The sequence below is a fragment of the Physeter macrocephalus genome, chromosome 18 (genome assembly GCF_002837175.3).
Source record: "Physeter macrocephalus isolate SW-GA chromosome 18, ASM283717v5, whole genome shotgun sequence".
NCBI classification, from domain to species: domain Eukaryota; kingdom Metazoa; phylum Chordata; class Mammalia; order Artiodactyla; family Physeteridae; genus Physeter; species Physeter macrocephalus.
The window spans coordinates 22,046,992-22,074,901 of record NC_041231.1 but is presented as its reverse complement, the minus strand read 5'-3'; the positions used below and the strand labels follow the sequence as shown (position 1 = coordinate 22,074,901).

Sequence of the window (27,910 nt, the reverse complement as noted above, 5' to 3'; positions counted from 1 at the left end):
AGCTGACTGTTGCTCTGGTGGGCAGAGCTCAGTAAAACTTTAATCCACTTGACTGTTGATGGGTGGGGCTGCGTTCCCTCCCTGTTGGTTGTTTGGCCTGAGGCAACCCAACACTGCAGCCTACCTGGGCTCTTTGGTGGGGCTAATGGCAGCCTCTGGGAGGGCTCACACCAAGGAGTACTTCCCAGAACTTCTGCTGCCAGTGTCCTTGTCCCCATGGTGAAACAGGGCCACCACCCGCCTCTGCAGGAGACCCTCCAACACTAGCAGGTAGGTCTGGTTCAGTCTCCCCCGGGGTTACTGCTGCTTGCCCTGGGTCCCGATTCACACACGATTTTGTGTGTGCCCTCCAAGAGTGGAGTCTCTGTTTCCCCCAGTCCTGTCAAAGTCCTGCAATCAATTCCCACTAGGCTTCAAAGTCTGATTCTCTAGGAATTCCTCCTCCCGTTCCTGGACCCCCTGCTTGGGAAGCCTGACGTGGGGCTCAGAACCTCCACTCCAGTGGGTGGATTTCTGTGGTATAAGTGTTCACCAGTCTGTGAGTCACCCACCCAGCAGTTATGGGATTTGATTTTACTGTGATTGCGCCCCTCCTACCATCTCACTGTGGCTTCTCCTTTGTCTTTGGATGTGGGGTATCTTTTTTGCTGAGTTCCAGTGTCTTCCTGTTGATGATTGTCCAGCAGCTTGTTGTGATTCTGGTGTTCTCGCAAGAGGGAGTGAGAGCACGTCCTTCTACTCCGCCATCTTGTTTTCCTCCTCCTGTTATTATTTTAGAATACATATTTTCAGACTCAGTCTATTCATAAAATTCATAAAATGTATCTTTCTATTCATAAAAAGTACAGAACGATTTTAAACAAAAATGGTATCACACTCTTATTTTCACTTTTTCCACCTAACTTAGCATTATAATATTTCAATTTGACTACTTTTTTGTCAAGAATATTATAGCATAATTATATCCTTCTTATTTACCACTGTTAGTACTGTTAATTCTTAAGAAGTGAACAAGGTGATGATTCATTTTGAGAGAGGAAAAAAATGAAACCAATAGTAAAATCATAAGCATAGATCACAAAACTAGAATAAAAATACAAAGTTGGAATACAAACTAGATAACACATTTTGAAGTTTGAAAAACAATTATCCTTTTACATACAATGGGACTAGATATCCTAAGTTTTGCAATTCTGAGTTATAAACTGATTCTAAGAGGGCTTGGATGAATTCATGGATAACTTACAGATAAATACTGGATTGTAAAAGAGGATTAAGGGATGGTCCCAACAGGATACAGACAGAGCAGACCATGAATCTAACGCTGGTGATGTCTCCAAAGTTTTTTAAACCCCTTTATAGTTAAGCACAACTATTTTTGATCCTTGCACCAATCCGTCAGCCCATTCAAATTACAGTTGTTAAAAGAGCACAGTGTTAGCAATAATATAGCACAGTCATGGGTATTTCTGGTAGGATTTAGCCTGATTCCAATTGTATACAAGCTCAGTAAAGTTCTGAAGAAAATCTAAAACAGTTACAGCTGATCCCAGGGTATTTTTGTTTTGTTTTGTTTCGGACATTTTTGTGCAGTGTGTAGCTAAGGGCTTAGCAACATATATTTCAAGATGCTAGTCCCATCCCATTAGATGAAATGCAGATCACAGGGGAATGCTAACCAAACTGCATTTTGAACTTCCTTCATTGTTTTTGTTTTTTTTTGGCCGCCCTGTGCAGCACTGCGGGATCTTTCTTCCCCCAACAGGGATCAAACCTGCACCATATGAAGTGGGAGCCTGGAGTCCCAACCACTGGACCTCCCGGGAAATCCCATGAACTTCCTTCATTGTTTAATGTTGTATATCTAAAAGACATCTACAGAAGGTACTATTTTGATGCCCTGCCCAGATGTTCTTTATGGAACTGGGGAGCCCATCTGTCACTGGCTGCAAACACTGGGGATGACTTCTTCTCCAAAGACTTTCTCTAGTCCAGGGTTTCTCCACCTCAGGTATCTGGAGCCAGATAATTCTTTGCTGTGGGGGACCCACCTGTGCATTGTGAGATGTTTAGCAGCATCCCTGGCCTCTTACTTCTCAATGCCAATACCAGCCCTGCTATGGTGAGAACCACAAATACCTCCAGACTTTGCCAAACGTCTCTTAGGAGACAAAATTGTCCACAGTTGAGAATGACTGCCCTAGATTGGTGGGAGGCTCCCGGAAGTAATTACCACCACAACCGTGAGGACTGGTATGGGGTAAGAAGACTGCCTTAAAGGGCAGATGACTCCAGTGTGGCTTACGCTCCAGAATTCCTTAAGGGATCGGGCCAAGAGTAGATTTTCCCTGCCCATATCTTTGCTCAGCACTTCCCCTTTCCCTGTCCTTCACTTCCTCCCTTACAGGTTTCCCCTGAGTAACACCCCACAATAAATCCCATGCATCTGAATCTTTGTCTCCGGTTCTGCTTCTAGGGAATAGGTTGAAGGTACCTGACCTATGTGCACATCTTGAGGAACCCCTTAACATTCCTTACAGTCCCTCAAAGCTACTGGATAAAAGTATCTACAATATCTGTGGAGAATACATGACACAAATTTTTATGTTACTTTTTAAAAAGCTCTTATAATCCTGTTATCCTTAGCATAACTAATCTTTTCCTTAATTTATAGTGAACATGTTTTTAGTCAGTCACGCACAAATAATTTCTACCCAGCTCTTTTGGCATCAAAGATTGTGGTGGGACTGTAAATTGGTACAACCACCTTAAAAAATTATTTGGCAGTATCTACTAAAGCTAAACGTATGTATGCCCTAGCATCCTACAATTCCTCTCTTTGATACATAACAGAAATGCGTGGTAATCGTCCATTAAGAGACATGTACAGGAATGCTCAGAGATGCAATATTCATAACAACCCAAACTGGATACAATTCAAATGCCCATCAAGAGTAGAATAGACAAATTGTGGTATATTCACTCAACATTGCTAAACGGAAGTAAGAAAGAATGGACTAAAGTTATACGCAACATGCATGAATTGCATAGGCAAGTTAAGTCAAAAAGACCAGATCCAAAAGACGATGTGGTATATATACAATGGAATATGACTCAGCCATAAAAAAGAATGAAATAATGCCATTTGCAGCAACATGAATGGACGTAGAGATTATCATACTAAGTGAAGCAAGTCAGACAAAGACACATACACGACATCACTTATACGTGGAATCTAAAAAACTGATACAAATGAACTTATTGACAAAACAGAAATAAACTCACATAGAAAACAAACTTAGGGTTACCAAAGAGGAAAGTGGGGGGGGGGATAAATTAGGAGTTTGGAATTAACAGATACACACTATTATGTATAAAATAGATAAAAAACAGGGACCTACTGTAGCACAGGGAACTATATTCAGTATCTTGCAATAACCTATAATAGAAAAGAATCTGAAAAAAGCATATATAAAAATATATCTATATGTTTAAATATATGTATATATTTGAATCACTTTGCTATACACCTGAAACTAACGCAACATTGTAAATCAACAATACTTCAATTTTTTAAAAATAGTGAAAAAAGAATTGTAAATCCAAAAAACAGATACCCTCTGCCTTTCTAAGTAATAAAATCACTCAGATAAGAGAGTTATTAAAGAACGTTTACATGTCAGGAAAAAAGAGACCAGATTCAAAAGAGTTCATACTAGACGTTTCCATTTACACGAAGTTCAGAAACAGGCAAAACAGTCTATGGTCATAGATGTGAGAATAATGATTACTTTTGTGGGGATGGTTATTGACTGGGAGAAGGCATGAGGAAGCCTGCTGGGTGCGAAATATTTACTCTATATCTTGATTTGGGTAGGAATTATGTGGATATATACTACGTAAAATTCATAGAGCCACACACATATTTAAGATTGGGCACCTTACTGTATGTAATTAATCAATATATAATAAAAGAAATTCTGTGCATGACTAGAAAACAATAAGAAGAGCTGACTCACCCCTGGATGCTGGGAATATAGGCTGCTGATGGCTCATAGCCGTGTCCCTCACAGGGCATTGCCCTTGACTGCAGAAAACTGCCTTGTCCAAAGTTACCCACCTCCAAAAGGCTAATGCAGGATACAAAGGTCTGGCTCACTGCCTCAGATGGGACAACTCTGCAAGCCATCCCGGCTCCAAAGCTCCCTGCAGGATTGGCAGAGGCCTTGGATGCAATGGCACTGCGGGCCTCTGTCCAATGTCACTTTCTCTTTACAGGTATATCTCCCAAGGCATCCCTCCTAAAACCACCTTCACTCAATGGTCCTCCTTAGAGTCTGTTTCCAGGAGCTCCAATCTAAGACGCCGTCTGTGCTACAGGTCTACTCTTCCAAACAGAGTGGGATGCCCACCTTGCTTTCAATATCGAAATTCCTAAAATTAACTCAACAGCCTACTTCTTGATTTTTCTGCAGTGTCATTTCCTGGCATTTCCTCACCAAGCGGTCTTGAAGCCATGATTTTGCCTATATTTAAAAAAAAACTGTTGCCAGGACTCTCTTTCTTCCTGAATGCCTTTTGATTATTGCAGCCACGCAGAAGAAAACCAGCCTTTTGGAGAAAATACTAAGCAAAACTATGAGCTCTAAGGAGGAGAAAAATAGGTCCCCCTGCAATTTGAAACAATTTCTGTTGGTTATGTGTATTGTAAACTCATTGTAAGTACTTCTCTGTAAAATTGAAATAGCATAACTGGATTATTTTATGTTATTTTCCCAGAAGAGTTCACATTAGTCACTTTTTTCCTAAATAAGAATAAATCCTTTCAACTAGAGGCCATAGCATTTGAAATGCAGATAGTAATTATGTCATTGTCAATGGTACATAATGAAGGACCTAGCCTTGAATCCTCTCCCAATCTTCTCCCTTGGCTTTGCTCCATTCTGCACTCTGGTTTTTGCATAGTTTCTAAGTGTTCATTCATCCCTCAATTTATTTACACTTCTTCTCCTACCTTGACATTTTCTTCGTTTCAAATCAATATCTTTTCCTTATGGGTTTTGTTTATTTACACTTGCTTTTCTTGGTCATTTCAGTACTTAACAACCTTTTTATTGTGATTTTTTAAGTCATAATTTGTAGCCAATTAGATGTCTTCTTTCTTTATATGAGACATGAAGAAATAAGAAAATGTAAACTTACGTTTTCACGGCATCAGACGTCTCCAGCCAACGGGACAGAGCCTGCTGCCTTCATTATCATAGTTTATGGAATTTTTTTTCACCCAGGAAAATAATGCTTGGGTTCTTTCCTTTTCCTCTGGGCAATACTGCCCCCAAGTTATCATAAATTTATGGTATAAATGTAATCAACAATAATAGATGGTATTTATTGGTCACTTATTACATAGGAGCCATTTTTCCAAGTGATTTGCAAACAATATCATTATTTCAGCTCTAGGAGGAAACAGCCATTATATCACCAGCACCCTCATTTTATAGACGAGGAAACTTGGACTTAACAAGGTTGAAAGACTGCCCAGGTCTCATGGCTTATAAGTAGCACAGCCAGGATTGGGACCCCTGAGCTTATCCCACCTCTAGTCCACCATCTATAAGACACATGTTTCTGTTCTTGATGATCTGGGAAGAGGAGAGAGAGGAGATAATACAAGATGAAAGAAATGATCTCTAACTTCAAATAATTGAAACTTTAGCTATCAAAATAAAACACAGAAGGATTAGCAGTTGTGGTAGCCAATTTCCAAAGCTGTGTCTTCCCACAATGAGCCACTACTCCCGGTAATCACACCCTTGTGTGGTCCCTTTGCACAGTGAATCTGGGTTGGCCCTGTGGAGCCAACAGAATGCAGCAGAGGCGACACTGCATCACTTCTCAGAGCCAGGTCATAAAAAAACCTTGCCGCTTCCAACTGCACTATTGAAATGCAGGCTCTGAAGGAAGCCAGCCACAGTGCAAGAAATCCAGCTACTCCTGAGACCACCAGGCTGCGGGGAAGCCCAACCTGCCACATGGAGAGGTTGTGTGGCCGGCCCTAGCTGCCTCCGCCATCCCAGCCCAGGCACCATTCCCAAGAGTGAAGAAGTCACATTGGCCATTCAAGCCTCAGCAGATGTCACATGAAGAAGAACAGAGGAATCTCACTGTCAGCCAGAAACACAGCTCTAGGTTTATGGCTCCATCCCACCCACCTCTAGGATCTGAGCCACCCCAGCTGAGGCCCCAGTTACATCAGAAGAGAGACAAGCCATCCCCGCTGTGCTTGCCCTACTTTCTAACTCGCAAAATTGTCAGCCTAAGAAAATGATTATTGTTTCACATTGGTAGGTCTGGGGGAGGTTTGCAATGCAGCAATGGATAAATGGAATAGCAATGAAAGACAATACAGTGTAGAAATTCAGTCAGAGAGATCCAGAGATAGAGAAATGCATGGGGGTTGGAACAATTAGAAAACCCTCATTTCTGATAAGTCTGGGGCCTGAGCAAAGGCTCCTGGGAGAAAAATCACATAAATGGGGTGGAACCGGGTCACCTTATCTGATGTGGAGGATACAAAAACTGAAGCAACAAGCATTAGGATTGGAAAAGAGGTTGGGGCAAATTGGTAAGGGTGGTGAACGCCAAGGAAGGTAATTCTGCAGCTGAACAGGACTATAAAACCCATCTAGTACAATCCACATTTTTTTTTAAGATAAAGAAATTGAAACTCAGAGAAATGAAGTGATTGGGGGAAGGACACACAGCAAGTTGGTAGCAAAAGTTAATACTCAAGGCTAAGACTTAGTTTCTTTTCTCCAGGAGCCCACAGTTGGCTAAGGAAATAGAATCATGATTCTGTGCCCAATCTAGATAAGCTTTCTCTCCTGGCATCAAAAAATACCACGGTGGATTTCCATGGTGATGCAGTGGTTAAGAATCCACCTGCCAGTGCAGGGGATATGGGTTCCAGCCCTGGTCCGGGAAGATCCCACATGCCGCGGAGCAACTAAGCCCGTGAGCCACAACTACTGAGCCCGCGCTCTAGAGCATGTGCGCCACAACTGTGGAGCCCGTATGCCACAACTACTGAAGCCCGTGCTCCTAGAGCCTGTGCTCTGCAACAAGAGAAGCCACCGCAGTGAGAAGCCCGCGCACCACAACAAAGAGTAGCCTCGCTCACCGCAAATACAGAAAAAGCCCACGCACAGCAACTAAGACCTAACGCAGACATAAATAAATAAATAAAAACACCATGGTATATCCATCCTAAATATCTGGTAAATATCTGGACAGATCCTGTAGTGTTTAATGCCAGATTCTTCCCTTTGTAGTTGTAAAGTCTCTAATCATTCTTTCCTCATCCTCTCTTTCCATGTTAAAACCAAACCAAAACAAAACCTCTAAACCTTTTAGGCTGTGAATTTTCACCAAATTCTCCATTAAGATTTTTTTTTTAATTAATTTATTTATTTTTGGCTGTGTTGGGTCTTCGTTTCTGTGCGAGGGCTTTCTCTAGTTGAGGCAAGCGGGGGCCATTCTTCATCGCGGTGCGCGGGCCTCTCACTGTCGCAGCCTCTCTTGTTGAGGAGCACAGGCTCCAGACGCGCAGGCTCAGTAGTTGTGGCTCCACGGGCCTAGTTGCTCTGCAGCATGTGGGATCTTCCCAGACCAAGGCTCGAACCCGTGTCCCCTTCATTGGCAGGCAGATTCTCAACCACTGCGCCACCAGGGAAGCCCTCCATTAAGTTTTAAAAAAAACTTTATTGAGGCATAAATTACATTTCATAAAATTCACTCTGTTTTAAGTGTACTGGTCAGCGATTTTTTCTACTGAGCTGTGCAATCATCACTTTAATCTAGTTCCAGAATATTCCCATCCCCCCCAACAAAATCTCTCTACATTTACAATTAATCTTTCTTCCTGCCTTGAGTTGCAGGTCACAAATAATTTACATTTTTTTCTCTATAGATTTGCCTTTCTGGACATTTCTGGTAAATTGGACCATACAATAAGTGGTCCTTTGTATCTGGCTTCCTTCACATAGCATAAGGTTTTTGAGGTTCATCCACGCTGTAACATGAATCAATAGTTAATTCCCTTTTTTTGCTGAATAGTATTCCATTGTATAGATATGCCATATTTGTTTATCCATTAACCAGTTAGTGGACATTTGGCTTGGTTCCACTTTTTGGCTATCATGAATAAAGCTGCTTCCACTAATTTTTAAAAGTAGTAAGGATTGCTTAGTATAGAGAAGTCTCACAGAAGTTTTGGGAGTTTTGTGGATTGTTTAATTAAATAAACAAATACAGAAAAACATAAAGAAGAATATAAATTCACCATTCAGAGGTAACCAGACTGTAAATGTTCTACACTTTTTTGCTAAATATATAGACTTTTCTTATAATAAGACTGAACTGCACTTACTTTTTTGATAGCTTATTTTTTTTAAGATTTTTTTTTATGTGGACCATTTTTAAAGTCTTTTATTGAATTTGTTACAATATTGCTTTATGTTTTGGTTTTTTGGCCTCAAGGCATGTGGGATCTTAGCTCCCCAACCAGGGATCGAACCTGTACCCCCTGCATTAGAAGGTGAAGTCCTAACCACTGGACAGCCAGGGAAGTCCCTTGATAGCTTATTTTTAAATTAATGTTGTCATGAATAACCTTTCTATGTGAATTACATTGTATTGAATTGAGGTACCACAATTTATCTGACCTCAATGATTAGGTAATTCAGTTACATCCAATTTGCTGGCCGTTATAAACAACAATGACTTTGGCTATGCTCACAAAAGTTGTCTCCAAACTAAATTCGTAAGACTATTTACTTCTGTATTCTTTCAGCTCTTTTATGGTTTATTGTTTATATTCAACTTTTTATTTCTTCCTGATGGTATTTTGGCATTTGTTTACCCCAAAATCATCCTTTCACACTGACTTAAAAAGCATTCTTTAATGCACAGCACAGATGGATATTCTCTAGAATCATTTCTTAGGTTTCTACTCTATTTCATCAAGTGACTTTAATCCCAATAACATCCTGCTGTAATCAGAGCTGACTAGAGCATGATAATACACAGCAGCATTAGTCTTCCTTCAATGTTATCTGGTTTCTTTTTGTGTAGTTCCCCAACAAAAAATCCTCAGAAGTCTAATTTTAGTTAATATGTGTATCCTGGAAATTTAGATAAAATTCACACATTTTAATAGCAAATTTGTTTTCTGAGTTCCCCAAGAGAACTCCTGGTTGAAGAGGCCTTGGGGTTACTTATTTGGAATCCATATATCAATAGTCCCCTCTTGTCCCTCTTTGTCTATCATCTTCTACTCCCCCACACGACCACCACGTTCTATTCAGATGGGAGTTCTGCACTCCTTCTCCTGTCCCTGTGATGAGATGGTCATGAACTGTGAGTCAGGTTGTTCTCAAAAGTAGATGGATCTTAAAACCCTAGTGTAGAGCTTCCCCGGTGGCGCAGTAGTTGAGAGTCCACCTGCCGATGCAGGGGACGCGGGTTCGTGCCCCGGTCCGGGAGGATCCCACATGCCGCGGGGCGGCTGGGCCCGTGAGCCATGGCCCCGGAGCCTGTGCTCCGCAACGGGAGAGGCCACAACGGTGAGAGGCCCGCGTACCGCAAAAAAAAACACAAAAAAACAAACAAAAAAAAACCCCTAGTGTACCTACAAAGCACCAGTACAATCCGTGTTAGGTATGAACTTTCAACTCAGGTACCAAAAAATGTAACTTTGATTTTTCCATATCTGAATTTAATTTTTCTCTCTAGCAGCAGTTTGCCTGTCAATTTTTGGTAAACTCAGTCACTTCAGAGCTTTTCTTTAATCTCTTTGAGGTAAACTCAAGGGGTTAAGGTTTTTCTCTTCCTCCCTAATTCACCCCAAGGTGTCATTTTATTTCTAGGAAGTTTTCCAAAAATCACGGAACTGAGTAGAGTGGGGTGGGTCTGAGAGGGCATCTGATGCTTGGAGTCATTTCTGTTACACAGACACGTGCAGGAATGTCCAGTCCTGTGTGATCCTCAGTCATGGTCGTCTCTCCATACTACCATCTACGGGGACATCCAAAGTCCTATGTCATAGCTGTACAGTCCGTTCCAGTTTCTGCTGAGAAATCGCGTCATCAGCGCAAGGACCTTTATTGTCCTCAAACCACAGGTAGAGTGGCTCCTGCTGGGGCCCATGTTTTACTGAGACCCACTCTGGCCCCTGTCACGCAGTGCCCATCCAGAGCCCTGGACCCTCCTCCTTGTAGAACACACTCTGGATAGCCAAGACTCTGTGATTCCTTATCTAAATGCTCCTGAGCCCATCTCCAGGGTTGGTGCAGGCCTTTTCCTGAGTGGTCCTTCTGAGGGCAGACTGCCCCTAGTGTACACGCCCTTGGACCTGAGCGTGGCCAAAGGGCAGCTGTTTGCAGGGGAGTGGACAAAGCTTAGACCTATGGATAGGGGTGCCCATGCATGGGCCAGGGTGGAGGGAGGAGGGGAGGAGCTCAAGGCTGGGGCTGAGTAGTTGCTCTCTATCACCCCCAGGCATACATGTAGAAATCTTAAAGTTCCTTCTGGACTTCAAGGTTGTTATCAAAACATATTGCCGGGCTTCCCTGGTGGTGCAGTGGTTGGGAGTCCGCCTGCCGGTGCAGGGGACGCGGGTTCGTGCCCCGGTCTGGGAGGATCCCACATGCCGCGGAGCGGCTGGGCCCGTGGGCCATGGCCGCTGAGCCTGCGCGTCCGGAGCCTGTGCTCCGCGGCGGGAGAGGCCACAGCGGTGAGAGGCCCACGTACTGCCAAAAAAAAAAAAACAAAAACATATTTGCCATGCAGGAGCATAGAACATATGTCATTTGACAGTGGTTAGTTTGATTTATAACTTGTAAATTGTTAAGCATATGGTAGGTGGGTCTCCATTTTTTAAAAAATTTTTATTTTATATTGGAGTATGGTCAATTAACAATGTTGTGTTAGTTTCAGGTGTACAGCAAAGTGATTCAGTTATACATATACAGGTATCTATTCTTTTTCAAATTCTTTTCCCATTTAGGTTATTACAGAATATTGAGCAGAGTTCTCTGTGCTATAATGGTGGGTCTCCATTTTTACTCTTGCCCCAGACCCTGAGAATTCTAGGGATGGGCCTGATAAGGCGCTATTGCTCAGCTGAGTGATGCTTTATATAGTCTGTGACTGTTAGAGTCAGACAGCCACTCTTTGGGGGACCCGGTTTATTCAAGTGTTCCCTCTCCAACCTCATACCTTGCTTGGGTGGGCTCTAGGTTTTATTTTCTGTCCAAAGAAAAATTTGACTCCAGTGCTGAATAATCTCTCAGGTTTCTTACTTTTTTGTAGTTTCTTGGCCTCAGAGATTTTCCTCATTTTCCCACCTGCTCAGTTATGCTTATCAAAAGTTTATGCATCCTTGAAGGATACCAAATAAGATTAGAACCAATAAGGGACACTTAATCACTCTTGATTGGATAAACAAGATTGTACAGATGTTAATGTGTTGTAAGTTAATTTAAAAATTTGTCTTAACGCCAATAAAGTTGTTTTTTTAATTTTAGAATGAGACAAACTAGTTCTGAGTTCATATGGAAAAACAAATAAAAATAGCCTGGGAAGCTCTAAAACCACAGGACTCATCCTGATTGATATATAAGCATGTTTTAATGCTAAGTACCTAAAATTGCACTCTCACACGGGAGACAGACAAGCAGAATGGAATAGAAAACCCAGAAATATCTCAAAATACACCTAGGACTGCAGCACATGACCAAGGCGACATCTCAAATTGATGGGGGAAAGATGGACTGTGCAGTATTGGTGTTGAGAAAACCACCTGAAAAAGAAAAAAAAAGTTGGGCCCATACTCACCCAGGATAAATGCCAAGTTAACCAAAGATTTACATTTAAAAATGAAACTATATTTATTGATAAGGGTTCTTTATGCAGATTCTGGAGAATCCTACAAATCAATCAAAGGCAACTCAACAGAAAAATGAGCAAAAGACTGGAGCAGATATTTCATAAAAGACATAAAATAAGAGTCTAATTGGCCAATACATACATGAAAAGACGCTTAACTTCATTAGTCCTCAGGGAAATACAAGTTAAAACCACAATACCACTACACACCCACCAGAGTGGTTAAAATGAAACAAACAAACAAACAAAATGTTGGCAAAGACGTTTAGCAACCATGACTCTCATGCATTACTGGTAGGTGGGTAAGTTGATAAAATCCGGTGGGAAAACTGTTGGGTAGCATCCACTAAAGGTAAGCTTATGCCTACTTTGTAGCACAGCAATTTCTATCCTAGTATATATCCAACACACATGCATTCTTATGCTCACCAAAAGACAAATACAAAAATGTTCACAGTAGGTATCCAGTGGAAACATTTCCTTCCACCCCTGTCCTCCATCTGTTCTGGATTTCTTACTATGTAAGATAAAGATGTCTTTGTTATTCAAGTCCTTGCTACTTAAAATGCTGGATCACCGCTAGCAGCTAGAACAATGTTTAACAGCTTATTAGAAATGCAGGCTCTCAGGCCATGGCTCAGATACACTACCTTGATATCTACATTTTAACAAGGCCTCCAGATAATTTGTCCACCCATTAAAGTTGGAAAAGCCATAGATTAAGCCACAGTTAGTCAGATATTCTCTTCCGTTCCTTCTAACTGATACAGACATAAACCCAAACCTCCTGTCCTTCCCACTGAGGTATTTATTGGCTACCATCTTGTAGAGGTCATTTCACAGCCTTCTCTTTGTTCAAGCAACATATATACATTATACTCTGTGGGGCATGGTTAACAACACAGACAGTAGAGTCAGAGTACTTGAGTGAAACATCCCAAACCTGTTTTTTAAAAGAATAGATTTTTTTAAGAGCAATTTTTTAGGTTCACTGCAAAATTGAAGGGAAACTACAGAGAATTCCAATACACGCACTGTCTCCTCTTATACACACCCTCCTCCACCATCAGCACCTCGGCACCAGAGGGGTACATTCGTTCAATTGAAGAATATGCATTGACACCTCATTATCACCCAAAGTCCACATCCAGCTGTGTGGATGCACTACACTTTATTGATCCGTCACCTGCTGAGGGACACCTTGGTTGCCTCCAAGTTTTCACAATTACTATTTTTTGTGTGTGTGTGTGTGGTACACGGGCCTCTCACTGCCGTGGCCTCTCCCGCCGCGGAGCACAGGCTCCGGACGCGCGGGCCCAGCGGCCACGGCTCACGGGCCCAGCCGCTCCGCGGCACGCGGGATCCTCCCGGACCGGGGCACGAACCCGGCTCCCCTGCATCGGCAGGCGGACCCCCAACCACTGCACCACCAGGGAAGCCCACAATTACTATTAATGCTGCTATTACGAATTACTAATAACTAATTAGTAATAACCTGCACTGAAGTTCAGGCTATTGTATAGATATAAGTTTTCAGCTCCTTTGAATAAATACCAAGGAGTGTGACTGCTGGCTGTATGGTTAAGGGTGTGTTTCATTGTGAAGAAACCACCAAACTGTCTGTACCATTTTGCATTCCCACCAGCAATGCATGAGAGTCCCTGTTGATCCCCATCCTCGTCAGCATTTGGTGGTGTCAGGGTACCAGATTTTGGCCATCCTGACAGGTGTGTAGTGGTATCTCACTGTTTGGTTGTTTGTTTTTTAATATTTATTTATTTATTTGGCTGTGCCAGGTCTTACTTGTGCCACATGGGATCTTCACTGCAGCATGCGGGGTCTTTAGCTGCGGCATGCAAGATCTTTTTTTAGTTGCAGCATGCAAACTCTTAGTTGCGGGATGTGGGATCTAGTTCCCTGACCGGGGATCGAACCCGGGCCCCGTGCATTGGGAGCGCAGAGAGTTAGCCACTGGACCACCCTGGTGACAGAACGTGGAGCATCTTTTCATTCGCTTACTGTATATCACCTGTGGTGAAGCATCTATTAAGGTCTTTGGCCCATTTTTAAATCAGGTTGTCTGTTTTCTTATTATTATGTTTTAAGAGTTCTTTGCATGTTTTGCATAACAGTCTTTTGTCAGATGTGTCTTTTGCAAATATTTTCTTCCCGTCTGTAGCTTGTCTTCCGAATCTCTTGACTTTTGTCTTTCACAGAACAGAAGTTTTTAATTACAATAAAATCCAGCTTATCAATCATTTCTTTCATGGATTGTGCCTTGGGTATTATATCTAGAAATTTGTTGCCATCCCTGAAGAGTTGTAAGCAAAGGAGAAATAGGATTCAGTTTATGTTTTTTAAAGATTATTCTGGTTTAAGGATTGGAAGAAGCCATGGGGAAAAGCGAGGAGATCAATTAGAAAGTTTCTAGGCCATAGAAGAGCCACTTCATATATATCAGAGTCGTGGAGGATGGAGTGGGAATAACTTATGTGAAATATTATGGGAACAAGGCCATTAGGAATTGGGCAAGGTTTGATCTTGTCAAGCAAACACTATCGACAATTCAGGAGAGAAGTGGAGAGATGCCGATTATGTCTTGGAGGCAGAGTCAACAGAACTTGCTGACTCTTTGGATATGGGAGGTGAGGGAAGCAGGTTTCTAAAACAGCTCCTAGAAATCCTGGTATTCAGGGCCTTGTGTAATCCTCTCTACCTGAGTGTCTTGATGGCATTTTCTCTCTGGCTCTTCTGATGTGCTGATTCTGATAGAGAGAGACACCTGGCAAGGCACTGAGGGCAGCCTCTGACCAAGAGCCAGCAAGGACCAGAAACCCTCAGTCCAATGACCTGAAACCCTTCCGACGACCATGTGAGTGAGCTTGGGAGCAGATCCTTCTCCAGTTGAGCCTTCAGATGAGACCACCACCCCCGGGCCAACACTTTGATTACGGCCTTTTGAGAGCCTGTGAAGCAGAGGACCCAGCTAAGCCGTGCTGGATTCTTGACCCACAGAAATCATGAGGTTGTATGTGTATTATCTTAAGCCACCACACTTGGGGTGGTTTGTTATGCAACAACAGATAACTAATACAGGAGGTGAGAGGAAACAGAGAAACCAAGGATGTTTCCCACCTAATTTCTGGCTTGAGCAACTGAGTATCCAGACAAGGGGAGAAACAGATTTCTGGGGTAGGGGGACAAATACACAAGCATTTGGTATATTTGACATCCAAGTGACAAATGGGATGAGTCATAGATATGGTATCTGGAATCTTTTTTCCATGATGTTAGATATCAGAATGGTAACCAAAACATGAATTAGGACTCAGGGGAAGGAGATAAATCAGGCCTCTCCTTTGTTTCAGCAAGGTTAAAGAAAACAGAGCCCTCTGTTTGGTCAAACCTAGTTGTTCCAAGTTCTACTTTGGTGTTTGAGGCCAAAACCTTAGCTGTTAGCCAAGTGTCACTTTGCCTTACTTTATCCTCATTGCATGTGTCTCCTTGAGGAAGAGAGGAAGTGGCAAGACAGAGTTTGGGAAATCTTGCTTCACTGGGCCACATACTAACATAATAGTGGCCATTTCTAAACTTGGACGGCCTGAACAGCAGGCTTTAGCCTAGCCCAGTGTTTCCCCACAGTGCCCCCATGTTGGCAGTTGGCCCAGGACAATTCTTTGTGCTGCTGGAGTGTCCTGAGCATTGTAGGAGGTCCAGTATGTGCCAGGAGAACTTGCCAGTTATTGTGACAAGCTAAAACATCTTTCCCACAATTCCAAATGCATCCTAGCGGGACGATACCTCACCCTCAGTGGAAATCGATGGATTTTCTTGTGCTCGTTCACCTGCAACATCTGCTGTGCACACCTTGAGCCTGCATCCTGCCATCTCTTAGGTGTCTACTTGGCCAGAGGTTCCAGGTGTTTAAATATTCTCATTCCTAGAACTTTAAATACAATGGGATCTCAAAGAATTAAAATGTAAGGCTAATATGAGAACCATTCGGAATATAACTGAATTTTAGACGATTTATAAGGCAACATGGAATCTTGTAGAATCTCAGAGACACTGTCATAACTGCTGTTCCTTGTCCCGTGGCCAAGCAGGAAAGAGAGTTAATAGAACGCTGGCTGTCAGTTCATGGTGAATAATAAGAGGAGGTGTCCTCATGCTTCACATTTATGATTGGGGATGCCCTGGAAGAAGAGTTGGGAAACTCTGGAAACTTGATCTGGTGATTGTGGCTGTTAAAGTCTCAGAAGAATTCATTTCTACACTGGGTTGTGAATATTACTCTATATCAAATCTATGTCAGAAAGAAAAAAATGTGCATTTATGTATATATGACAAGCTCTGTTCTATTGCACTAATTATCACAGAGCTTTTATTGGGCACCACTTGTGAGCCAGGCACTGTGTGAGTTTCTTCGAATGCTTTGTTCAGTGTAATGTCCACACAACGGCTCTGAGGAGAGCAGCAATACAATCCCAGTTTGCATGTAAGGAAATTAAGGCTCAAGAAAGTTGTGCACTTGCTCATGATCACCTAGCCTAGATCATGAGCGGCAGAGTCAGATGTCAAACCCAGACTCTAGAATTCACTCTGTAACTTGTTTAGACAACGTGGGTCTGGAGTGGTTATCCTACAGGTACACACGAAGTGCCAGGCCCTGCATTGGGAAAACGGGACAGAGATGTCCCTGCCTGATTGGATGTATGCACAGGTGCACGAGTGCGTGGATGGATGGGTAAAAATAAATGATGGGGCAAATGCATGGAATAATGAGAGAATCCGATGAAGAGAAGATGGAATGGGAGAGTAGGTAAATGAGTGAGGGAATTGAGGAAGTAAACGAGGGAATGGAACGGAGTGGGAGACAATGAATGAATGAACGAATGAATGAATGAGTGAATGAATGGATGAATGAGGAGGTGAGAGGTGTTTAGGTTGCCCTACCTGAAGACGGAGCGCCTGGCGGCTGGCGGGTGGGCGGACGGACGGGCGGCTACTCCACACAGTACGGTAGGCGCGGGCTGCCCCTCCTCGGGCTGGCTCACGCCTCCCCCTCCCTCCCCTTCTTCCTCCTCCGTCGCGCGCCCGCTCGCCTGTCGGCCGCCCGGACCCCAGTCCCCGGCGGGCGGGCTGAGGAGGCGGCCGTCGCGCGCCGCTGCCCTTGCCCCGCCGCCGCCGCCGCCCGGCGCGCCGCGATGCGCAGAGGGGCCGCGCCGCCCAGGGGCCGCCGCCGCCGCCGCCGCCGCCGCCGCGCTGCACCATGAAGCTCCGCAACAAGGCGGCGGCGCTGCTCCTCCTCGCGCTGGCCGCTCTCCTGCTCGCGGGGCTGTCCCTGCGCGCCCGCCGCGCCGCACCCCCCTCGCCGCTCGCTCGCCCCGCGTCCGCCCCGCCGCGCCGCCCCGCGCCGGCCCCCACGCGCCTCCCGGGCCCGGGGGCCCTCCCGGGGGCCGGCCAGAGCGCTCGCCGGCGCCGGCCTCCGCGTCCGCGCCCCCGAGCCAGCCGTCGGGGCGCCGCGAGCCTGAAGAAGTTGGCGAGGTGAGTCGTGGCAGCCCCAGAATCCCATCCGCGGACCCGTGTCTCCCTCCTTCCACCCGTGTCCGGTCCAAGGGAGGCTGTGGGCTGGAGGGACAAACTCCAAGTTCACCCACGGGCTGCCCACTTTTATTTCTTTCCCCGCTAGAAATGAAAAACCGCCTTCGTGGAGTCCTGTTAACAGCGCAGTGCTGGTCATCACGTACCTTTTGGAAAGAAGTGTCAGGGAAAGTGGTCTGCATGGTACATTTTTAACTGTCAGGGCAAAGGCTCTTTTTTATTTTTTGCTTTCTTGCAAACATGCGCCCTTTGTCGAATTTCTCAAAAGCCACCACGATGCAAGAATGCTTTATCTAACTCTCATGTTTCACTGGAGAATTTCTACCAAAAACTTAGATCTGATTTGAGTTGGAAAAGTTAGATGTTTACGAAGTACTGGCTGCCTCTCGTTGAACTGCGAATCTCCCCCTGTGCTTAGAACAGAAGAGGCGCTCGACCTGAGTGCACTAAGAAGTGTTGTCCTTGGAAGCGTGGGGCTTTCCCTGTTCCTCCTTCTTTTTCAGACTCATGTGTCGTCAGAGCCCTGCAAGGAAAACATCTTACTTAGCCTTCGACATTCTGTGTGATATCCTCTTTATCTGCACAGAGCTTAACCCGCCACAGCTTTTCATCTTTGGCCTTAGGGTTGCTGGAACACCCGCAGGTTAGGGATTTGCGTTCATTTCCTTTGTTGTGGAGAGCTTTTTAACAATCCCCTTGTCTTGTAGCCCTGTGTTTCCTCTACCCTTTGGAGACTGTTGATGTTTCTAACTGCCAGTTGCAACGTCCACATTTGCTGGGCTCCTTAATTACTCGAAAAGAGTGGAAGACTTCTTTTTCACCGTAATGACTACATTTGGTTTGGCGCTTTTACTGTAAGTGAGAGAAAAGTCAGGAAACCTAGTAAGTAGCTGTGTCAGCTTTTGTTTCTCTTCTGCCTGGTAAGAAATGTACAGATGGGTATGGACAAGATTTAGGGGAAAAAACTCCAGTGATGTATAGAATTGCTTTTAAGTCTATTTAGAACCATTTACAATCTCTTCTGAATGTATTCACTCTTTAAAGTACGGATATTTCTGTTAGGAAGTTAATAGGGTTTTCCCTCCTGTGTACTGAGGTTTCTTGTAATGGATTCTATTACGGTTTAACTGCAAAGTTGCTGCGATTTGTAAGGTGATGGGACAACTTGGAAGATGATTAGCATGGACACCATTTATCACAGCTAGCTTTTTACGAGGCATAGTGTTAACCACAGTACATTAAAATAGTCATTATTAACACTTAGGTTACGTTCATTAACTATGCCATCTGCACCATAACCCTAGATAGTGGTTCTGTTGGAGTTCTCTTTGAACCAGCAGCACCAGAGTTACCTGGGGCTTTGTTGGAAATGCTGAGTGTCACCCGTCCCCTCCTCCACCCAGGCCCACGAAATCAGAAATCAAGAGGTTGAGTTCAGTAGTATGTGTTTTAACAAGCCCTCCTCTTGTTTCTGTGCACACCAAACTTTGAGAGCCTGCTCTGTGAAGTAAGCACCGATTAAGCACTAATATTATCTCCATTTTACAGATGAGGAAAATATTACACAAGGTTTAGCAATTTGTCCAAGGTTCCGTGACGAGGATACAGATCTCAGCAGTCTTGGTACAGGTTGAGCCCTTTCGTACTAATGCAGATGTCATACACTAGGCTTGCCTGCATTCATGATTTTCCTGAAATTTTTCTGAAGAAACATCATAGATTTTTGGAACTGTCTTCATCCTTCAAGGTGTTGGGAACATTGGGGCAGCATCTTCTTGTCTCTGTCTGAACAAATTGGCTCTGACTCGGGAGAGATCATAAACAGAATCCAAATGGTTGTTTTCGGGAAGGACTATTTCCATGAGCAACAGTATCTCCTGAAGCCATTTTTCTTCTAACCCTATCTCTTAGATTACCATGGAAATCATGGGCAACACCATAAGAATAAAGAACAAAATTTTCAAACTCAGGAAAGAGGAAAAAACAAAAAAGCCACAGGAAGTCTCAGGCTCGAATGCATAAACATGAAAGTCTAGCGTCCTCTGGCGAAGTTGACATTTTCAGGGACTTATTAATGTTTCTTTTGCTACCTGGACAGAAATAGCGACAGAGCAGTAAGGAAGCAGGAGGAAAGATCTCTGCATGGACGCCTTTGTTGCTTTCCTAATCCTGCCTGGGTTAAATTTTTGTGGTTTAGGAGGAATTTCATTTTAGGGAGGGAAAAGAAAGCCTCATGTTTTCAGAAAATGAGTGCTTTCATCTCTTTACATGGCTAGAATCCAGAAGAGACGAAGGCTACGTACGTGATCTTGTATCTCGAGCCTGGGGAGCAGTCGGCAGAAAGCGCGGAGTTGGGTGGGACCCAGTCCACCACCTGCTGACCGTCCTCAGACCAGGCTGCACTGCTCCCCCCAGGGTCCTGGTGTAAGTGAAATCCTGCTACGTCAGCACAGCAAGCATGGCACTCTCCTTCCACATCTTGTTCTCATTTCGGAGAAGTTTCCAGGGACTTGCCTAGTTAGCAGGCAGACCCTACAATTTTATAACTAGCTATTTGTATGCAGTCTGTCCTGTGGTGGGCTCTCCTTTCTATAAATATAAAGCTGGGAGGTAAGGTCTGAGTTTTAGGTCAAGGGTGGGATCTGAAAACGTACACCACACTATGAGTAGCCGTTCCAGTGCACAAGAGAAATGAAATCTTCCTTCTATTTTGGTTTTTTTTTTTTTTTGGTGATTTAGACCTGGCTGACTTCCAAAACAAATTTGAGACGACTAACAGTAACAGAGACGTATACAATAAGACCATTGAAATACTTATGAAACATGAAACGTCATAAAGAGGAGTGGGAAAGAAGTACTTTTTGTCAAAAACTAAGGCCCCTGTTTTTTTCTTTTTTTAATTACTAGTTTTTCCGAATCTGAATTCTATTTATTTTTTATTTTTGCCGTGTTGGGTCTTCGTTGCTGCACGTGGGTTTTCTCTAGTTGCGGCGAGCAGGGGCTGCTCTCTGTTGAGGTGTGCGGGCTTCTCATTGCGGCGGCTTCTCTTGTTGTGGAGCACGGGCTCTAGGCGTGAGGGCTTCAGTAGTTGTGGCGCACGGGCTTAGTTGCTCCGCGGCATGTGGGATCTTCCCGGATCAGGGCTCGAACCCGTGTCCCCTGCTTTGGCAGGCATATTCTTAACCGCTGAGGCCACTGTTGTTATGAGGATTAAGTGTTCAATTTAGCTCTAACCTTCCTGGCAGCCATGTCAAAAAGGGAACCATGATGGGCTGCCTTATTTTCTTTGAATGAGAAGGGGAAAAGTTTATCAAGAGGGATCATTTATTCTTCATGGAACTGAATTCTAAAATGAGAATTTTACATTAGTATAGACTTCGGATTTCAGAAGACTGTCTCTCCAGCTTGCTTCTGAAAACTCCTCTTTGAGCCTGCGTACGGAAGAGGAAGTTCAATATAACTGCCCATCTGTGTGATAGGAAAAAGAATTTGGCATCTGGAGTCCAGAGGATTGGGTTCTAGTCCTGAGCCATATCACCCTAATTTGCTTATCTGTAAACGAGTGGGTCGATCTGCAAGTTTTCCAAGATCTCTTCCAGCTCTGACATTTGATGGTCCTGTGATGAGATCAACAAGTTCAGCTGCAAAATCCCAACAACGACTGTTGCTTATCCCTTTGTGCCATCTCTTGCAAAATCACTGTTTCTCATTTACTGGCTGTAGCCTAGAGCTCCAACTGATTAGTCAGCCTCAACCCCCTCCTGAACTTTATTCTTTGTCTCTGTGTTAGCCTGGCTATTGCTGTTTTCTCTTAAAATATGGCTTCTAAGGGAGACTTAGGCTACCTCTGTCATTTTATTCCACAGTCATTCAGCAAATGTTTATTGCACATGTATCCTGGAGCAGATACTCAGTGTGCAGTGGTGAATGGAGTTGCTTCCCTCCCAGAATTTGGGGGAGGGGGGAGGGGAGACAATACAGAAACACATTACATACTTGGCAGCCTCTGGAGCTGCCCCGAGAGGAAGCGTGCGTATTTGCTCATCAAGAGACAGCACTTCCTGCAGTTCTCTTTGGTCTCTGAGATAAGTCTTCTCAGAGGGTTCAAGCCTGAATAAATGTCTCAATAAAGAGGGATGATGTTATACAGCAAAATGCCAAGTCTGTGGCCATCCTAAAATTAGCTGGTCGCCCCAGAACACATTACGGATCTCCGGATCTTGGGGACCATCTTTGATATTTTGTCACTGTGAGTCCTGATTCTTGTCCAATTCATTTTTGTTGATTGGTCCATGAGACCCCTCTTTCACCCTCTCCGTGTATTCAGTTAGTAAGCCCTCTTGGTTTTATCCCCAAATACAACCCCAATCCCACTGTATCTACCCCTTCCATGCTACCACTGAGCTAAACACCATAGCTTGACACATGGACTACAGTAGCTTCTCTCTGGCTTGGGGGTTTCCACTCTAGCGCCATCTACAGTCCATTTTCCATACAGCTGCTGGAATCATCTTAAATATGTAACCGGGTCACTTTGCTGGTTCCAGTGCCTAACTTCCCATCATACAGAGTAAAATTCAATTTCTTAGTGTGGCCTTTGAACCCTTGTTTGATTTCAGCCCGTTTAGCTCTCTGACTTCATCTCCTACCCTTCCCCACTTCACTCGCTCTGCTTCAGCCGCACTGGCCTTCAAATGCACTCATTCCTACCCCAGCACTGTTTACTTTTTCCTGTGGTGGAATGTTCTTTGCTCACATCCTTGTGTGGCTAGCTCCCTCATTTCTTTCAGGTCTGCTTTCAGATTCTGTCCTCAGCGGGATCTTCCCAGCTGCCCTAGAAAAAAGGACCCTGCCCATCATCTTCTACCTCCTTATTCTTATTTCGTATTTTTTTTTTAAATAGCACTCATCATTGTATGAAAATCCTACTTTGTTTGCTCCACCCCCCTTCATGCACGCTTCATGTCTTATTAATCAATGTACCACTGGCACCTAGAACAGAGATGATTTCACAGTAGGTACTCAATAAATATTTGTCAAATGAACTAATGAATGAGTAAATGCAGCAACCCCCCTTGTGCCAGCACTATATTGATACCAAGACTTTACTTATATTATTAAGTTACACGTTATCTAATAATATTCAAAACAATTTTACACCCTTTAGGAAAATAGTAAGGATCTCTAATAGTAACATCCTTCCAAGGGAGGGAATGTTTTTCTTTTTAAGAGGTTTTATTTTTTAGAACAAATTTGTGGAAAAACTGGGGAGTATGTAGTACAGAGAGTTTCCATATACCCTGTACCCAGTTTCCTCTCTGATTAAAATCTTACACTGGTATAATACATTTGTTATCAAGTAATAGTGATACTTAAACATTATTACTAATGTTTAATGTATTTAGATTTCCTTAGTTTTTACTTAGTGCTCTTTTTCTGTTCCAGGATTCTATCCATGACACCACAGTACATTTAGATGTCGTGTCTCTTTAAGCTCCTCTTGGCTGTGACAGTTTCTTAGACTTGTTTTTGATGACTTTGTGAGTTTTGAAGAGCCCTGGTCAGATATTTTAGAAGATACTCCGCTGTTGGAATGTGTCTGATGTTTTACTCATGGTGATAACTGGGGTTATGGGTTATCTGGAGGAAGACCATAGAGGTAAAGTGCCATTTTCATCACATCCTATCAAGTGCATATACTATCGACATGATTTAACGTTGACCTTGGTCACTGGCTGAGCTAGTGTTTGTCAGCTTTCTTCACTCTAGACTTACTCTTTCCGCCCTCTCTATACTCTACTCTTTAGAAGGAAGTCACTGCACAGCTCCCACCTAAGGAGTGCGGAGTTATGTTCCCCCTCCTTGAGGGCGGAGTATCTCTATATAAATAATTTGAAATTCTTTTGTGTGGGAGATGTTGTGTTTCTTCTCACCCCTTTTATTATTCAGTCATAAATAAGGATGGACTTGTAGATATTGATTTTGTACTTTGAGTTACAATCCAGTATGACTTTATTTTGTTGCTGAAATTGTTTCCGTCTGGGTGATTAGTAGCTCTTTCAGTTGGCTGCTCTGCTCCTTTGGTAGACCCCCATCACTGTGTTTCGGCTTTTTGTTTTCAGTTTTGCCTTTCTGAGCACTTTCTTACTCTCTGGCGCTACAAGATGCTCCAGGCTCATCTTGCGTCTCTGGATGAGGGAGTGTTTTTATTTCCTAGAAGCGCCAGCAAAAGTTTTCTCCCATCTCGTTGGCTTTGGTTTGTCTAAATGCCTACAGTGTGGATGAGGAAACGGGAAGGAGTAGAGGGGTGGGATGGGATTAGCTAATTGAAGTAAACCAAGCAAGGGTTGAGTTAGGGATGAAGCCAAGACCACCTAAACCACTGGGGGGAGGGTGATGTAATAGACTTGTCTTTGGCTCCTGACCTCCATTCTCCTACCCCACCCCCAATCTGACAGTGAACTGTACCTCCAGGCAATGGTCTAAGCCTGCCATGACAGTCCCGTCCCTGTCGTAGTGTAAACTTTATATATCCAGGGCTAAGACATAATTTCATTTTTCTGGCAGCAGTTACTGGTCTACAGGTGTTACATGACCCAAGCTGGCCCAATCAGCTCCTGATTAAGAAGGGAACGGAATAAGAAGGAAAGGACTTATTTTACATTATTGGACAAAAGACTTTATCTTCTAGATATGAACCAGGAAACAAATAGTCCTAGTTGTCACCATGTTCCTTAGAAAACCAGCTTTGGCTGAAGTCATCACTCTGGGCAGTAGAGTAGAGAAAGAAGGAGACTCTGGGTCCTTGAGGGACAGTCCTGAGCCCTGGGATCCACAGATCCAGAGGCCTGCCCTATCTCGGACCCTTCTCTTCCACGCTGGAGTTGAGTTTTCTGTTACTTGCATCCAGAATCCTCTTAACAGAACCAGATGGTTCTTTAAATCAAAACCTCAGTGCTGTTGATGGAGAGGGGAATGTCTGTTGGGGGCACACAGGAAATGAAGGTCCATCACACCCTGGAGTGGCCATTCTGTGCACCTGACCTTGTCCCAGGTGGCAGGTGATTCCGGGATAGGTTCCTAAGCCAAATTAGAGCCTTTTTTTAGGGATTTAAAAAATTGGGGTCAGAGACAGCATAAGGGAAAACTGTTTCTAGTGGCTGCAGCTGTGTCTCTTCCAGGTGGAGAAAGCTGGTCTGCATGGAGAGTTCATGGACCCAAGATGACCTGGAGGGGTGAGAAGCAACATCCAGGAACTGGGGTGGGCGTGGGTTCTGACGTTGTTCCCAAGGCCAGCTTCTGCCCTTTGCCACTGTCCCGTCCCTGTCCTAGCTTCCATGAACTGAGTTTCTGTCACTCACCACCATAACGTCCTGACTGATGTGGATACGTAGCACCTGCTTTTAGCACCTTTAGAAAATTCCTTAAGTCATGGCCATATTGACACATCTCCCTAGAAACTCCATAGGTGAGAGTCCTTGGAAGAAAATTTGAGAACAGATTTGTTTTCTTTGGAAATACTTCTCTTCATGTTATAATTTACTGTAAGAAAATAAGAGGTAAAGTTTTATGTTATATCTATCTCGCCACCATTTAAAATATTTTTTTTTAAAAAAGAAAATAAGAGGCTTCAGTTGAAGATGGAATTCATTTTATGTTCCCCTCCAGATCTTCCCCAGCGCTTGATTTATCTCATATGATGAAATTTCGAAAACTGCCCCCTGGAAAGTGGAGTTTCTTGACTTGATGCCTTTATTGGAAGTCCGTGATTTTTTTGGCAGCCAAGAGGGACTGTGGTGTATTTGAGGGTGATGTTTGGATGCCCCTCCCCCTGACCTCTTTTAGCAACACGGAAGACTGTCATCTTCTGGTAAAAATTCATCATGGTACAATTTAGAGTCCAAGCTTTCCATAAATAGGAGGCAATAGAGAACACATCATCTGAAGCGTGATTTCCTTTTATACAAGAGGAAACTGAGGTCCAACGAGCTAAAATTAGAATAATGCACATAAAGCACCAAGCACAGGGCTAGCTCATGGTGATCACTCAGCAAGTGACGTGCTGTTCTGAGTACTGTTAGTGTCCATGGTTGCTTTATTATTTAGAAACTGAATCCTAACTAGATCCAGCTGACTGGCTGTGTGGCTTTGAATGAATCAGTGCTCCTCAGCCAATCTAGGCTTTCTCCTAAGTTCAACGAGGAAGTGAGACGATGTGAGTTAAAGGCTGGCACGGTACCTGCAACACGAGAAGGTCTCAGCAAATGTTAGCCAGAGCTAAGATGTGGATTTAGGCAGGCTTTTCCCTGGGTTGTGTCTTGAGGAAATGAAGACAGCTCCCACATATATATAATGAATGCTACCCTAACCCCAGCGTCCTGGTCCTTAGTAAAAGCTCGGGGAATAGATGGGACAGGACCCTTTTCACTGCCTCTGGTTGAGTTGGGCGATTGTTCTGGAGACTTTGAGACCTGGAAGTCAGGCTGTCTGTAGCTTTTTTTTTTTTTTTTTTTTTTGCTGTACGCGGGCCTTTGCGGAGCACAGGCTCTGGACGCGCAGGCTCAGCGGCCACGGCTCACGGGCCCAGCCGCTCCGCGGCACGTGGGATCCTCCCAGACCGGGGCACGAACCCGCATCCCCTGCATCGGCAGGCGGACTCTCAACCACTGAGCCACCAGGGAAGCCCTGTCTGTAGCTTGATTTCTACTCAAGGGCAGAGAACTATTGTTTCCGAGCTTAGAAAAGCAGAGGGTAAGTGAAGAGTTTTCAGGAATTAGGAGGTGTCCTCAGGCACCAAAACGCAGAATTTTGTTCACAGACAGTGCTCTTCAGGGGCCTGTGTCTCTGCTTGGGCTTGGACCCTTGCTCTGCTTTTTCCTCATCCCAGTTTTGCGGGAATTAAAAGGAGCCGGGTTGTCTGACCACTGGTTCCAACTTAACAAGCCTTAGTGTTCAAGTATCAGATTTCATCCCTCAGGAGGAATGGGTTAATGGACGTCGGTGTTAATGTCTGAGAACTTTTAAAAATGTACAAACACTTCAAATCTCGTTTGCAATAATTTAGAGTATTGACGCTTAAAATAAATTTTTTGCTGTTCTGCCTCACCCATTTTGGGCATGGACATAAAATATTTGGAGAAAAATGAAGGCTTCTGATGCATCTAAGTTAATATTTAATTATAATGATGATAACAACTAATATTTAATGATGACTTAAAACACGTCAGGTACCGTAGGAAGCACTTCACCACGTTATTTCATTTAATCTTCGTAACAACCTAAGGGGTGGGTACTATTACTGGATAGGTCAAATTCTTTTTTATTTGGAGTGCTGGAATCCCAGCTCATCAGCTGATATCACTTAATCATAAAAGGGGATTTACTAGCTCATAAAACTGTGATGTGCAAAGGAGATAAAGCTTCAGTCATGGGTGTGTCCAGGAAGTGTGACCATCTTGCCTCCATCTTTTAACTCTGCTTCTTTCTGTGTGGGCCACGCTCTCAGGTCAGATTTTTCCATGTGATATTTCCAGCGGATCTGGGCTTAAGTCCTCCTCCTTTAGTAACCTTGAAGGGAAAGACTTCATGCAGCAAGAGTCCCAGGGCTGCCTCTAACCTCCCTGGCTTGGATCACATGCACATCAACCCCTGATGGCCGCACCTGGGGGAGGATGCTTCAGTCCTTCCAAACCTCATGAACTGAGAACAGTGGTTTCCCCCAAAGAAAACTGAGGTGCTCTTACCAGAAACACCTGGAGATGGACGCTAGTGAGAAACACCAAATCCAAAAGCAAAGAGCCACTAGAATCAACAAGCCCTTTTTACAGATGGGGAAACTGAGGGTGAGAAGTAGTTAAAGTGTTTGCCCAAGATGGGACAGCCAAGTGGCAGACCTAGAATTTGAAGCCAGGTCTGTGTGCATCTAGATCCATATTGCTTACAACCGTACTGTACTTGGGAACAAATCTTGAAATTTGAAGTATTTGATGGCTTTCCAGAATCCCTTTGAAGAAGATCCCTTTGATGAAATCGCTTTTCTTTTTTTAAATTTGAAAATTGTTCGTATTTGTAAGGGAAAATAAACAGATTATAAAAATTATCCCATTCTTTAAAGGTTTTTATATATTTACATATTTATATACACACACCAACATATAGTGGTTATAACTCTGGAAGATGGTATACCAAAACATTAACAGAGGTTATGAAGTTGGTTTGGTTACCCCTCGCCCGCCTTTGCTTGTCTGTATTTTACACTTTTTTCTGTGATAAATATATGCATTACTTATATATTTATAAAACAATTTTGGGCTTCCCTGGTGGCGCAGTGGCTGAGAGTCCGCCTGCCGATGCAGGGGAC

The 27,910-nt window shown here is 43.7% G+C and overlaps 1 protein-coding gene across 1 annotated transcript in view; it reads left to right on the top strand.

Annotated features, from left to right (window-relative positions):
* The first annotated feature begins 17,218 nt into the window (after positions 1–17,218).
* The window catches only part of GXYLT2 (glucoside xylosyltransferase 2), a 97,339-nt gene continuing 86,647 nt past the window's right edge, over positions 17,219–27,910 (top strand). Inside the window, exon 1 of the mRNA XM_024123741.2 lies at positions 17,219–17,493. Coding sequence (XP_023979509.1) covers positions 17,219–17,493 — 275 coding nt within the window. The remainder of the gene's footprint in view (positions 17,494–27,910) is intronic.